The following is a 16,168-nucleotide window of genomic DNA, read 5'->3' as shown; positions in this document are numbered from 1 at the left end:
AACTGTCTAACGTCACACCACGGCTGTGGCACTTCGGGTGCACTTCCAACCTGTAAACTAAGTATATAAATAAAAAAACGGCCACAAGGGTGGCACTGGGCATTCACTCTTGTGTAGACTGGGGCTGGGACTGCACCGACGGAGGTGGAAAAGGTGTCAAGGTCAGTTTTCCCTTGTTTCCTACCTATCCGGCTGAGAACGCAAACGAGCCCCTAAATTGTTGGACCACGATCGCCTCTGCGGGAAGCACTTTGCTAGAGCGGGGACTTGTCGTGAGTTTGAATTGTGCTGCTGTTCCAACCTAAACGCGGGAGCAACGTCAAAGTGTCTGGATCCTTAAGGCCACGTTCCGGGCGTTTCCACGTTGAAACGTCGACGGCTTGAAGACCATGCCGACTGTCTACGTAGAGTCAATACGGCCGATGCAAAACAAACTAATTGTTGGTCCCTAAAGATTGGTTAACTTGAACAGTGTCTGACGTAAATTACCTCGGTGTATAAACCATAGCACGTGGTGTTGAATATTGTAACCGGTAGCAATATCCGAGTTGTTGTATTCCCGATTCACATGGTACGATTTTGCTTGCGATTTTCAGTTTGCGACGCCAAGCACCACGGCCGGTTTTGCCCAAGCTTTATTTGTGGTAAGAGCGACGTCGCGAATGAAAATTTTGAGCGGAACGACGCCATTTGGATCAGGCTTTAGCCCTCATTCTATGGGCCTTCACGTGGGTGGATTGCACCGTACGGAAATCTTATATCAGGGCCATATCTGGCCATATCAAACATTATTTGATTATATACGCCTTATATACCGCCTTATCTGGTGTATATACGGACTTATCTGGCGCATATACAGCCTGATCAGGCGTATATACAGACTTATCTGGTGTATATACAGACTTATCTGCCATTTATACGGCCTTATCTGGTGTATATACAGCTTTATCTGGCGTATATACAGCTTTATCTGGAGGCCGGCTTTCAATATATTAAAAAGTATAAAAAAGTTAAAAAATGTCTGTGTTAGCAAACTGTGAATGACTCACTCACTCAACTAGCACAAATAATCCCAAACTTCAGCTTTGACAAGCTTAAGTTTTGAGATTATTTGTGCTAGTTTTCACGAGGATTTCAATGTAGCTTAGGTATTTCAAAATGTTAACATTACTCCCGAATAGACAATGTGCTAAATTCCCCAAGCGCCTCGGCCCGTACTCAAGGAATCATGCAGACGGAGTTTCTTCAGCTGCCTAGTGATCGAAAATTTCGACCAATTCTATGGTTACACAGATTCGAGTGTAGCTTGGAGTCACCCTGAACAAGTGTCGTATAGAACCCAAGTACCTGTCATACCACTTTTAACATGTCCCGCCAATGTCAGCACTCTGCATTCCGTCCAACGTTCAACCTGGATGAGCTGCAGACATATCTCTTACAATATTATCACTCTCTTACAGCTTCAAAGACGCTGATATTAATTTAGAACGCGAAAAATGTCATAAACAGCTCCGCTGAATCCGAGCTAAATCGCGGTTTTGGTTGTTGTGATTTCTCGGCTTTTAAGTAATTCCTGTTAAAACAACAATCACGAGAATGATAACATGGTAAGAGATTTTGGCGGCTCCGCCTGGTTGAAGGTTTGACAGAATGCGAAGCATCATAAACGCTGCAATTGACGAGAAAATTTAAAAGTGATGTGACAGGTCTTTGAGCCCTATGGGACGCTTCTTCAGGGTAACTACGAATTACACTCGAAACAGTGTAACCATGGAATCGCTCAAAACTAGCGATCACTAGGGAGCTGAAGAATCACCGTTTTCATAACTCCTCGAGTGCGGGCCGGGGCACTTGGGAGAATTGTAGGCAATAAAAAGATATAAGGTGCTTATTTCAGGCTTGTGTCCATTAGATATGCCTGGCCAGGTCTGGAATTCCCTTACTTAGCCAGATCGGGGATTTCCATACCTGGCAGGGTATCAGGCTATATCCGGCATTATGAGGCTATATCTGGCAGCTATACCATATCAGGTTATATGAGGCCAATTTCTGATATGGCCATATCTGAAATCTTCAGATCTGGCCTGATATAAATTTTTTGTATGGGGCGCTGTACGTCATATTCGCACGACGTTTCGCTGTCAAGCGAAATTTGTCCAGTTTGCTGAGAGCCCGACACCACTGAAGCAATCAGACACTCATAGGACGTAGAATCAACAATCTCAACAAGAAGAAGCCACGGTTATACTCAAACCGACGCTGTTACCCCAATTCCCCAATTGTTATTTCTTAACGTGAGACGTTTGTAGGCTGGGCTTTTAGGTGAAGTGCAGCCTCAAAAAGCGTAACAGCGAATGTCACCGCTTAGCGGAAAAATGGCGTTACATGGCACCATGTCGCTCAACCTATGCACAAATTCAAGTTCCCCACTTAATTTAGCGTAAACATTTACGTCACGTGACCTATACGCAAGCTCAGTTTCCCCGCTAGTTTTAGCGGGAAAAATTAACGTCAAGTCACCTACACATTAATTTATTCAGTGAAGTGTAGAGGTGTGGAAATACCTGGAGGCACAAGTCGAGGAGAAACACCTGCAGGTTATAGAGCTAAACTAAAAACGTTTCACGTAGTAACAATATTCCAGGGCAGTTTGCGATAATGTTTTTATTGGAATGCCGTATCCACGATTGCGGCAACCGCATTTCTTGCCCACACTGCCATCGCGCATACGTGGCGCTGCAGGCGCCTGTAAACGGATACTGAATCAAAACTTGAAATATGCCTATCACGTTCAGAAATATGTTTAATATTATCCAAGAGCGTGGTGCGTTTCGAGATTAGGGCGACATCGGCAACGTCGGTTTCGGGCGCGAGCTAGCTGCTCTTTGAACGGGACGACATCGTCGCAAGGCGGCTAAGGTACCTCTGTTATCTCGGACGATGCGAGATGCTGGTAGATTTTCCACCTCATATCGTCGCAAATGACGGCACAATCAAGTGTGACATTGGTAGGACGAGGCAATTACTGCCTACCTTATTACTGATCACGACGACCAGACTCGCCGAGGGCGCCAGTTTCATGGATAAATAAGTATGGCTGTGAAGGCGCCATACCAGTGGGCATCCTTCATTTATTGAAGCGAGTAGGGAAGCAGGCCGAGTTCCGTCAGGTAGCACGGAGAAGACATCACTCGAGCGTTTCACGCAGCGTATCGCATCGGCAGAGCGGTGTGACCACAGCATTGTCACGCCACCACGAAAAAACGTGCACACCGCGACGATTTTGCAGCATTTTTTTTTTTCACAAGGGCGAAAGTTGAACGAGCGAAGGGAAGGCATCTGCGTAGAGGAAGCTTGAGCTGATCTCGAGTCGATTTTTCAAGTGAAGACACAGAGCACACAGAACACGACTGTACAATTCTCTCATTGCCAAACAAATAACTACCAGGAAAAAACGTTCACATCGTCACAATTTTGCAACGCGACTTGCCTCAATGGCGAACACTAAAATAAAGATAGGCCACCGGCCCCGCTTTCGTCGGTCTCGTTGAACGAGGCTTACGCGATCGTCCAAGCGATGCAACTTAGCACGTTGACGGCGACTAAGTTGGACAGCGAGACGATCGCTGAATTCTCACATCGTTCCACAGAAAGTACGACGCACAAAAGCGGATACCAGCACAGCTTTGCTAATGTTAATCCGGGTGTTTTCGAGAGGTTTTGACCCTCGGCAAGAACGACATTGAAAACAGCTCACGCCATTTTGAAAAAAAAGATAGTTCATAAGCCCGTGACGTCAGTCACGTCAAAGAATGAGTGGAACCAACGCTACTAGAACCCGCAGTTGGGAAACTCACTGTTGAAACCTGAGCCGCTGGCGTCCACCGAGACCAAGCTAAATGCGACAACAGCGCCGCTCTGGATCATTTGTTTTTACTGTGGTCACCTTGAGCTTTTAGAAAGCATGTTTTTGCGTAAAAACAATGAAAAATATTTTTTCTTGTAGTTTTTAATGCAGTTTAGTATAAAATGAAGGGCGCGTGATGTTTTCTAAAATCTTTAGCTTGCAAGGTTTTGCAGCACAATTAATATTGTTTTATACAACCATGCCTCAGCGGTGATATCAGGTAGCGCGTCCCGACCTAGGCGCATTTAACCTCGGCAGTAATCCGCAGCGTGTACGCTTGGGAGATGGGGGTGGCGCCCCTGAAACCCCGTCCACCGTATCTGTTTCGGCGCCAAAATGGCCGATTAAAGTCGGAATAGAACTTAGAAGTCGCGCGCATTTCCCCGAGTGGCCGCTGTGGAAGAAATGACAGTGGTGTAATCATCATTAGCTCGGTTCTCGAGTACGGATCGGTGCCACTTTTTCAGAGTAGTCTCTATTGCAGTTTCCCAACTGAGTGGTTCTGATCTCTATCGTATTAGGCTGGATAGCGGACCGCAGCCTCGGCAGCTGGGGGCGAGTGTCTCCACCGGCGGCCATTGATTGACACCAGCCAATGCATGGGACTCTATGGGAAAAACGAGAAAACGTGCCGTTTCCCCCGTTTCTAAGCTGTTGCCGGCACTGAAACTTTACGGTTGCTTTTCGATAAGCCCGTCAAATAGCTTGCGTACACAGATTAAAACTGACAGCCCCCTCGCAGTTCTTATATAAATAAATATTTTATGGTCGAGAGTGACTCCGCTGTAGTGCAGCTCAATGAGGCGAGAGTTACCTAGGGTTATTGCGGAGTTAGTGGCGGTTTCGTTGTGTTGGGTTTAGCAGACGACAAGCTCGAAGGCTTTGCTAGGCGGAATTCGCTCACTCGCGGAAAGCCTCTGTCGAGATGAAACTTTGTCATTTATCAACTTCTGGGCTTCCCCGAGGACGGTCTCATAGACGGCAAGTTCCTTTGTTTACTCCACTACGAGAGCAAGCTTGCCAGCTCAGGTGTAGGTGCTCCGATACGTTTGAATTTTTGTTACCGGTGTTCGAACGTTTGTCGAATACCGATTCGATCTCCAAACACCCGACATAAGGATCGCAGCACACCATAAAATACTCGCCTCTGAGCACAGCGTGCATGCTTCAATGTTCTTACTTTTTTTTGCGTTTCTCCCATAGACTTGCGTGTATTGCCTGGTATCAAGCGATGGCCGCCGGTGGCGGCACGTCTCCCGATCCGCGATCCAGCCTACTACAATAGAGATCAGTGGGTTCTACAACGAGGTAGGGGGGCTTAGAGCGATAAACCGGTTTTCCGGTCTGCACTCGAAAGTGACCCCCATAAGGCGGCTGCCGTTGTACGCAAATTTGACCACTCGTCACATGACCAAACCAAATACGTGACGTCACAGGAAGGATGGCAGCGCCCATGCAGCGGCTGGCCCCAGCTGGGCCGGAGCTTGTCGGATTCTTTGTTGGTTGTCGTTTGTCTCGGCGAGTTGATTTCAGACGCGGGAGCAGTCATATGAGGCTGGTCAAAAGCGACTTCAGAATTTAGTGTGGTGTCTGACGTAGATATAACGTGAAAATACGTAGGAATGTTGTGCATTTCGCTGGTGACCGACGGGGATATTGCCACTCAAGAGACAATCTGCCCTACGTTGCTCGGATCTCGGATTGATTCGGATACCGCTGGGATAAAATTTAGGGTGACGTTTCTGTGCTCTCGTTGAGCATCGGAATCTTCGAGGTCTGCAATGAAGCGTGTGCAATATATTTGGATACACAGTTTAGCGACGGAAATTGCATGAGTCGTGCTTGGCAGTGTGCAATCGTGGTGCTGCTTCGTTCAAATGACCGAAGGCTCACTTTGGTCATGCGGCGCACCGGAGAGCTGCCTTGAAGCTGGTAGTTCCCGTGCCGTGCTAAATGATGCTGTGCTGCTTCTCAAATTGTTCCGGCGTAGGCGTGCACTTTCACGAAGACAGGTGTGCGGCGCACCGAAGAGCTGCCTTCAAGCTGGTAGTTCCTTTGCCATGCTTTAGGTGGTGCTGTGCTGCTCCCCAATGGACCTTATGTAGAAACATTGGTTCGAGAGTAAATGGTTCCACTACCCTCTCTCTTCCTTCTGGCCGAGCAGAGAGGGAAGATGGTTTCGTTCTGTCGACTTCGGGGCGGAAGACTACACACGATGGGGACAAAGGCGAGTTTGGGGGAGCCGTATCTAGGTCACGGTACCTCAATGGGTGAACAGGATGTAGCTGACGTTTTGGGTGTGAGAGGCCTTGCGCGTGCGTTGTTTTTTCGCCACTTAGCCTCGAACCCAGTCGCGTGTCTAGGTGGCAGCACATATTCGCCAAGAGGTCCATTGTTTCGGCGTAGACGTGCACTTTCACGGAGCACAGGTGTTGCAGTTGGTATTGATTCAGCTGGTCTGTCGCACGCTTCGTCGACACAAAAGTTTCATCAACACTCGTTACGTGAATTGCAAGACGTATGGACATTTCATTGCGCGTGTTACCTACCCAGTCCACTCGTTCACGCCGCTTTGTGACGACAGTCTGCAGCGGCTCATTACCATAAAAGTGGTTTCACATCCATTTCAGTTCAGTTCGCCCACGGCAGTCGCTAAACCCCGAGGGAGAGACTTTATTCGGACAGAATGCAACTAAAGCAATGCAGCTTCTTTAGTGGTCAGGGTAGTCTCTCTTCATTCAGTTTTGTTATATTGTCATGGATGCTTGCTCCAGTCCTATCTTCTATCAATATTTACTATTCTGGAAAGTTCCAGGCAATGCTCAGCTGTCATCGTATGTTCTGGTGTAGGTGCTGAGTACTTTACCCATAGCCCTTCACTCTGTGTCTACCCTGGCGGCTCCTCAGCTCAGTTGCCCGATAACGGGACACGGGTGGCAGACTATCCCGCGTCTTAAAGGAATACTACCACGAAATTTCGGCGCTCATTTTTTGGTCTATATATGTTCAAAGGAGCAGCATCACATCGAACATACCAATATCTTGTTAAAAAGTCACGAAAAGGAATTTTAAAACGAATTAGACGATTAGCAAAGAGCACCTGGTGGATGTCGCTAACGCCTCGCTCGTAATGCCTGTCTAGGAACCTTGAGAGCTAGTGACGGAGGTTGTCTCGCCTCCGGCCACGACGAGAGAAGAGGGGCAGGAAGAACTCCCCTCTTCCCGAGAATGCCTTTTGTGTGTTGCAGAAGTCGCTATTGTCCCCCTACAAGATTACAGAAGATTAACCCGTCACTCAAAATTCGTACCAAAGCAGCCGCTTCGGTGGCTGGAACGACTAGGCCATCCTCTCGACGTCAGCCTCTCCGTAGCTTTGCTCGTCCTGAGACGACCTACGTCACGATTGCGTTAAATGTCACGTGGTCTCCGCTGGGCCTTCTCCGAGCCCTTGCCAGAGCCAAAAAATAGAGCCACCAGGCTCAAAATACCAACGTGCGATTGTCATTTACGGGTGTTGTGGATATATTCAACCTATTTTTGAAACACGACGGGAATATTTCAAATTTCGTTGAAGTATTCCTTTAAACCCCCGGCGAGCCGTAAACTAAGTCCTATCCCGAGCCCAGCAGAAAGACCGCAAGACGAGCAAGTACCACAAGGACGAACCTCGAAAATACACCACGAGGAACCTGAAATCCGAGTCGGTCGCTGCTACCAGCAGAAACCACTGGAATTCGGACTTTTGCCAGAAAAACCGAAGCTCACTAAGCCAACAATGACAAACCCGTAGCAGCGAACCGCGTCCACTCCCACCATTGTTTGTACGCCCGTCGCGCCCCGCACTCCGACGCTTTTTCACGCATGGTATATGAAGATGTTGAGGGCTGGATTGAACAATATGACCGTGTTGCCCGCCACAATGAGTGGACAGACAACCGGCTCCTGCAGAACCTATAGTTCTCGTGGAAGAAACTGTCAGGCACTGGTTTGAGAACCACGAATCCTTCTCAACGTCATGGGAAGTTTGCAAGATCGAGCTAAAGTGCACGTTCATTAGCCAACATTGACGAGAGAGAGCCGAAACCTGATTGTGTCCAGGACATGGCCCCAACATGTACGTCGCTGCCTTCGTGTAGGATGTTTTGCGCCTGATAGAGCACCCACGCCAAGCCTGGCGCTACAGAAGGCGAGAAGCTAAGAATCCCATGCCCCTCATGTGAGGGAGAGCACCTTCGGCAGCCTTGTCCGCAACCCCACGACAACAGTCGAAGGGTTCACATCACCGAGGCTTCCAACATTGAATGTACACTGCAGGCCCGAGCCTGTCACTATTAACAACTTCCTAGCGTCTGGACACTCAAGTCATCCAGCTGCAGCTTCGACGCCAGACTCTCAGGCATCGGCGACATCATCCACAACGGTGTCCGGGAGGAGATAAGGAAGCTAGTTCCTGCCATCAGTTACCCGGCTTTTATTTTGATTGCCGAGATTGTTTCGGAAAAAGTTCGACAGGCATTTCAACTGGAGACTTGTACGAGCGAAGCGGCATCTGGCGAACCGAGGGCGACTCATGCCACAAAGTCACAACGACCACCACCGGCTACCTGTTACTATTCAATGCCAATTCAACGAGACACCCCAACGTCGAAGCATTCCCGACATCTGGAAGAACCAGTGTAGGTCCGCGCTGAACAAAGTACACCGAGGAAAACGGAGGTGCTGTGAATTGGCGACCGAAAACCACTCTGCTACCACAGCATGAGGCCGACCATGTCTACTGGAGGTGCCCATACAAATGAATTGGCCTACAAGGGTTCGTGCCGAACGACCCTCGACCACGTTCCGAGGAGCGTCCGCAAAAGATTGAGGATTATCTTCGGCGGTCTTTGTCCCTGGTGCCCACATTACCCCGAAGCTCATGATCCACTTCATCTGGATGGGAGGTAAGCACGACAAAGCAGGTGAGCGGCAATGCAAGGACAGTTGATCTGGTGTCGGTTGTCGTCCAAGGACATTACCTAATAATTTGCTGACACTAATTATATGTGTCCATGCCACGAAGCACACAATTTCCAACTTTGAGGGAGAATGCCGCTGAGTGACTTAGAGAAATAGAATGGTTGGTTCCTCTCAAAAGGGGACTGCAAGCATCACCGGACTTTACTTTGCCACACGAGACTTACACAAGTTGCAGTGGTCCCGGGATGTAGAATAAATCGCCATTACGAAATGGAAGTAAAATGGTTTGGATAGCAAACAAACATTGTTGCCAGCTATCAAGTCAACGGTACACCAAAAGGCACAGCCACGTAACGAATGCATGCTCGAGCTTGCTGCATTGATGCAGAAGACTACCAAGAAAATTTGCGGATTAGAAGCCAGCCCTGCAGCTTCAGTGCATCAGATGTCAGTGGCCGCAGATGACGTATGATTACAAGACGGCATCAGTCGGTCAAAGTTGCTACTCGACCGAACTGAACACAGAGGTGCCAGGAGTGTCATCCGACAACAAGGTCCACAGTTACTACGACTGAACGCCTGACAGGAGGCTGTCGCAGAAAGAACTCGTTATGGAACCATTTACGAAGAACCAATAATTTTGTAATCAAGTGGAAATAAACATATTTGATACCCTAACCAGATAAACAAATTTCCGCTTGCCTTTATGCCTTGAGAGTCTATGAACCAAGAATTGTGTTCACTGCACGCGCAGGTCCTTTTGAGGACACTCGCATCTCTGACCCTTCAATATTAATTAATGGGACATACCAGACTGGCAGACTTGTTGCATGGGGCTGCACTCGTTCCACCTCTCCTGAACACGTGGTACATCCGAAAACCAACTCCAGTGATGTGAAAATGTTATTTACTAATTTATTCCCTCCAGGGGCCATCGTAGGCATTGCAGAGAGGATACTTAAAACTACACACATGATAATAACATTAAAGCACACTGCTGCAATTTGTTAATTGCAAAGACAAACACACCTCCGAGCATATATATATTTTAATAGTATGTGTTGATGCATTGTTATATAGCAGGACACTTCCTAAACTTATGACACAATAGACCCTTTGCAGAACGCCATCAAGCAACACAACCCTCACCATTTTTTTTCGGCGTAAAACACACGAATGGTCCCCAGTTCACGTCGAATGCTAATGCAGCGTTCGAGTCCAATGGGCGGTGAGCCGAGTTCACAGTGATGGCGGACATAACATTCTTGTCGAACAAATGACCAAAGTATGAAGGCCTTATGTAATTAGAATAGTAGCCACTGTAATTTGTTTCATCACAACTTGGCAAACGGCAAAGGCTACAGTCTCGGTGAGCCGATTTGCACGTTGGAGAGAGGCACATGACAACATGTTATTCAGAGTGCTCGTCTGCACAGATTTGTCACACACCTTCTCTCCGTCTCTCTGATTGGCTCGAGGGGGATGTGGCGGTTGCCCTTTTCCAAGTTACGGTGATACGAAGTATAGGCAGCTCACACTTTTCAAAAAAGTCTATTGAAGAGACCGAAAGGAATGGTCAACATTTTTCAACAAGACTGCTCTCCAGGCAAGGGATGAACACAAATGTGAATCATCTTATTCAGGTAATTAGGCCAAGTAAATAATTGACCGACTAATACAATACGCTCTTGATGAAAAAAAGTATTGCTGTAATAAATCCCACGAAAGAGAAGGTGCAGCTAATCTATGCATACACCAAAACAGTTGTTCTTATAGCAAGTCGAATAGCTTTGAAGCAGGTGCCTGCAACAATTTATTCACCCCACACTCAATAAAACGTCGTCCTCGTAGCTGAAAATAAGTTTGGACTTCGCACTCAAAAAAAAAGGAAGAAAAGCGATCGAATGTAGAATCGTCGATCAGCACAAAATGTTAAAGATCGCAGGAGCTTCCTCGTTAAAAGTTGCAGTAATTATGCAGTTGTCTAGAGCTGAAATAAATTCCCCTAGGCCCTACACTGTTAGAAAAACTCCTGTCAAAGTATGGGACACATACATGCTAACCTTGTTGCCACAACATGTATTGTATTACCGGACTACAGAACATGTTCCATACTTCTTTGGTACGGGACATGTTGTTGTTGTATGGGCAGCCACAATAAGTTCCATACGCCATCATCACGGTACAAGTAGTGTATGCTACAAGAAATGTACCATCATGGCACACAGCAGCACATGTTCGGTTGCAAGCCATGCTAGAACATGTACCATTTTTACGAAGTACATCACATGTTCCAATACGTCCAAAATGACACAGGTTACATTTCTTGTACTTACGGAAAAAGTTCAGTCTTGTTTGGGATAGTACTCGTCCCATTTTATGTTACTACGGCTATTCGCTAGTACATCCGGGCTTTGTATGTCCCATGCCAAGCTTCTCCTTGAAAAGTTGATATGTGACATGCAAAACAGGGATGTCCTGACAGTTTGCAGGCGCAACTTGATGCAAGTCTTTGCAACATAAAATTACCTGCAATGCGGAAATGTTCCCCAAACTTGTATGGAAACCATTTCGTCGTTTACCCTGAGACTGGGGGGTTTTTCGAAGAGCAGAAGTAGCAGAAAAAACAGACAGGTCTCAAACTCAGCTATACGTTTATTTCAACAACTTCCTCTTATATAGTTCGTTTTCGTCGTCAACAACCAATCACATACGACTTCTCCTTTGCACCGTGACTTTTCAGGTTCCACTCTATCACAAAAGAAGCGGACACTCCCAACGTTTCCAAGTGAAAAGGTTCTAGCAGAAGATATGCCTCACAAAGCCCCAAGCACTCTTTTGTGTCCTCACAATAAACAGGACAACAGCCCACAACAACATCCCACTCAAAACTGGTCACCTCCAAAATTGTAGAAAACAGACAATACACACCAGTACACACCACAGACAATACACACCAAAGAAGCCTTTCAAGATGATAAAAAAAAATAACACACTTAAAATTGTAAAAATTGCTTGCAGCGGTTCCCTATTTGCATGGAAGGTTGACTAATACAATGGAAGGTGCAACTAATGCAAAAAAAAAAAAAAAAAAAAAAAAAAACCTAAAATTGTAAAAATTGTTTGCAGCGGTTCCCTATTTGCATGGAAGGTTGACTAATGCAATTTCCTAACGATCTAATCCTAATTGTTTCTCTTACCACCCTTTTAACATCGTTCCTTTCCTTAACAACTACATCCGTTCCAGACCAATCCGTTGTGCAGTTTCTACACTCCTCCAGATGCTTAGCCAACTCCGAATTTGCTGCATTATTTTTAACATTCCTTTTGTGTTCTGTTAAACGATCGTTTAAACACCGAGAAGTTTGGCCTACATACTTAAAACCACACGCCAAAGGAACCTCATATACCACGCCTACGCTACACGGCACCGACTTTTCCCTATGCGCCTTCTGACATCCCCTCTGAGCCGTTTCAAAAGGTGTCAATCTATCTAACCTAAAATCCGTGCTGAATACGACATCCACGCCATATTTTTTTGCACATGCTCTAAGATTGTGGGACACCTCGTGAAAATACGGAACCACAGCGTACCTATTCCTGATTTCTTGCGTCTTCCCCTTTTTTCTCCCTGCTCTGTATGGCAATCTGTCTTTTGATGTACTCTTCCCCATATCCTGCCATTACCAGTCTTTCCCACTGGTTTTTTAGTGCCTCCGGTCCGAAATGCATGCATGATCTCACCAAAGCATTACTAATCAAAGATCTGACTACCCCGGCTTTTACATTTTTCGAGTGACAGCTACTCTTTGATAGAACCGGTTTTGGGTTTTCCTTCCCATACTCCCAACAAAGACCTCGTTCCAAATGTAAACGCAGGTCGAGAAATTGCAGGACCTCGCCCCTTGGCCTCTCTAACGTGAATCTCAACTCTGGCGCCGCTGACCTTACTACTAGTTCTAAAACTTGGTCCAATCCTTCCTGAACAGAGCAAACTAAGATATCATCCACAAATCTTTTCACAAAACACTTTGGAGACAACTCTTCTACCTTGTCATACACTTGCTGGTCCACCGTGTTTAAGTAAATTTCCGCTAACAAAGGCGCTACAGACGAACCTATACATACTCCCTCTTTTTGCACAAAATTGCGACCTTCGTATTCTAATACCGTTGACTGTAAATAAAGGTCTAGCACCGAAAGAAAACTATCCACCGCTATTCCTGTTCCTGATTGAAACTTAATAAGGTTCCCTTCCAAGGCGATCCTCACTCTATTCATTAGTCTGCTTTTCTCTAAAGAGTAATATAGGTCCTTGATGTCCATGGAGAATACCGCGCACTTCCTTCCGTGAAACTTTTCCATTACCTCAATCAACTCACTAGAGTTCTTTAAGGCAATTGATTTCTCCAAATTAGCTAACTTCAAACCCCGCTGTAAGAAGCATGAGACCACCTTCTGCCACGTCCCATTCTCGTTAACAACGGTACGTAGGGGCATTTCAATCTTATGATCCTTCAAAAAGAACTTAAGGGTGAGCGTTGAACGCAACGGTTTCAAAACGCTTTTCGCTACCTCTTCCATGCTTTCCTCCTGAAAAACTTTGCAAATGCTCTTCCTCAGCTTCCCGATATTGCCCTTCCATTCATTAAACAATGATCCCAACGCTTCCTCCGACTTCTTCTGAAAGGCCTGTACAGGCAAAACTGCAAACCTTCCTGTTTTATCTGTCTGCAACAGTTTTAACGAACTCCTTTCTAACTCTTGTTTCACCGCTCTCACATCCTTGAAATCCCTCCTATCGATAGGATACGCGTTTCCCATTAATTTTTCCATGCGCCCTACAGCATCTTCGACAAACGCAAGTTTCTCCTCACTATCCACAACCCTGGCGGTTGACTGTATGTCAGAAAACACGTCGAGTCTAGACGGCTTAACGTTTACACTTTTCTTTGGAGCGCCGTCATGAGGAGTGCCGTCATGAGGTCACGTTTCTTTGGAGCGCCGTCATGAGGACACATTTCGACCGTGCGTGGTATGTCAAAAGGAGGCATGTTTTGGACAGTTTCAAGTTGTGGAACTCTTGGGGGGCAGAGGTAAATAAGTGTGTACAGGGGACAGGAAATCGTAAACAACAGCATTGTATAATTAACCCGGAAAATGTAGTGGTGTCAAAGAAATTGGAGGAGTTCCTGGGTAGAGGTCCGAAGTACTGTGTAAACGTTAAGCCGTCTAGACTCGACGTGTTTTCTGACATACAGTCAATCGCCAGGGTTGTGGATAGTGAGGAGAAACTTGCGTTTGTCGAAGATGCTGTAGGGCGCATGGAAAAATTAATGGGAAACGCGTATCCTATCGATAGGAGGGATTTCAAGGATGTGAGAGCGGTGAAACAAGAGTTAGAAAGGAGTTCGTTAAAACTGTTGCAGACAGATAAAACAGGAAGGTTTGCAGTTTTGCCTGTACAGGCCTTTCAGAAGAAGTCGGAGGAAGCGTTGGGATCATTGTTTAATGAATGGAAGGGCAATATCGGGAAGCTGAGGAAGAGCATTTGCAAAGTTTTTCAGGAGGAAAGCATGGAAGAGGTAGCGAAAAGCGTTTTGAAACCGTTGCGTTCAACGCTCACCCTTAAGTTCTTTTTGAAGGATCATAAGATTGAAATGCCCCTACGTACCGTTGTTAACGAGAATGGGACGTGGCAGAAGGTGGTCTCATGCTTCTTACAGCGGGGTTTGAAGTTAGCTAATTTGGAGAAATCAATTGCCTTAAAGAACTCTAGTGAGTTGATTGAGGTAATGGAAAAGTTTCACGGAAGGAAGTGCGCGGTATTCTCCATGGACATCAAGGACCTATATTACTCTTTAGAGAAAAGCAGACTAATGAATAGAGTGAGGATCGCCTTGGAAGGGAACCTTATTAAGTTTCAATCAGGAACAGGAATAGCGGTGGATAGTTTTCTTTCGGTGCTAGACCTTTATTTACAGTCAACGGTATTAGAATACGAAGGTCGCAATTTTGTGCAAAAAGAGGGAGTATGTATAGGTTCGTCTGTAGCGCCTTTGTTAGCGGAAATTTACTTAAACACGGTGGACCAGCAAGTGTATGACAAGGTAGAAGAGTTGTCTCCAAAGTGTTTTGTGAAAAGATTTGTGGATGATATCTTAGTTTGCTCTGTTCAGGAAGGATTGGACCAAGTTTTAGAACTAGTAGTAAGGTCAGCGGCGCCAGAGTTGAGATTCACGTTAGAGAGGCCAAGGGGCGAGGTCCTGCAATTTCTCGACCTGCGTTTACATTTGGAACGAGGTCTTTGTTGGGAGTATGGGAAGGAAAACCCAAAACCGGTTCTATCAAAGAGTAGCTGTCACTCGAAAAATGTAAAAGCCGGGGTAGTCAGATCTTTGATTAGTAATGCTTTGGTGAGATCATGCATGCATTTCGGACCGGAGGCACTAAAAAACCAGTGGGAAAGACTGGTAATGGCAGGATATGGGGAAGAGTACATCAAAAGACAGATTGCCATACAGAGCAGGGAGAAAAAGGGGAAGACGCAAGAAATCAGGAATAGGTACGCTGTGGTTCCGTATTTTCACGAGGTGTCCCACAATCTTAGAGCATGTGCAAAAAAATATGGCGTGGATGTCGTATTCAGCACGGATTTTAGGTTAGATAGATTGACACCTTTTGAAACGGCTCAGAGGGGATGTCAGAAGGCGCATAGGGAAAAGTCGGTGCCGTGTAGCGTAGGCGTGGTATATGAGGTTCCTTTGGCGTGTGGTTTTAAGTATGTAGGCCAAACTTCTCGGTGTTTAAACGATCGTTTAACAGAACACAAAAGGAATGTTAAAAATAATGCAGCAAATTCGGAGTTGGCTAAGCATCTGGAGGAGTGTAGAAAATGCACAACGGATTGGTCTGGAACGGATGTAGTTGTTAAGGAAAGGAACGATGTTAAAAGGGTGGTAAGAGAAACAATTAGGATTAGATCGTTAGGAAATTGCATTAGTCAACCTTCCATGCAAATAGGGAACCGCTGCAAACAATTTTTACAATTTTAGGTTTTTTTTTTTTTTTTTTTTTTTTTTTTTTTTGCATTAGTTGCACCTTCCATTGTATTAGTCAACCTTCCATGCAAATAGGGAACCGCTGCAAGCAATTTTTACAATTTTAAGTGTGTTATTTTTTTTTTATCATCTTGAAAGGCTTCTTTGGTGTGTATTGTCTGTGGTGTGTACTGGTGTGTATTGTCTGTTTTCTACAATTTTGGAGGTGACCAGTTTTGAGTGGGATGTTGTTGTGGGCTGT

At 46.0% G+C, this 16,168-nt stretch overlaps 1 protein-coding gene across 1 annotated transcript; it reads left to right on the top strand.

The window, feature by feature from the left end:
* Positions 1-13,875: 13,875 nt before the first annotated feature.
* LOC120843847 lies at positions 13,876-15,777 on the top strand (the record flags this gene model as incomplete). The annotated part of the gene is made up of 1 exon (XM_042290444.1): positions 13,876-15,777. A coding segment is annotated over exon 1 (1,902 nt), but the record flags the coding sequence as incomplete, so codon positions are not given.
* Positions 15,778-16,168: the final 391 nt, after the last annotated feature.

This window comes from Ixodes scapularis, unplaced genomic scaffold (assembly GCF_016920785.2).
Source record: "Ixodes scapularis isolate PalLabHiFi unplaced genomic scaffold, ASM1692078v2 PGA_scaffold1__304_contigs__length_218370807, whole genome shotgun sequence".
Lineage (NCBI taxonomy): Eukaryota > Metazoa > Arthropoda > Arachnida > Ixodida > Ixodidae > Ixodes > Ixodes scapularis.
This window is presented reverse-complemented; position numbering and strand designations above follow the sequence as displayed.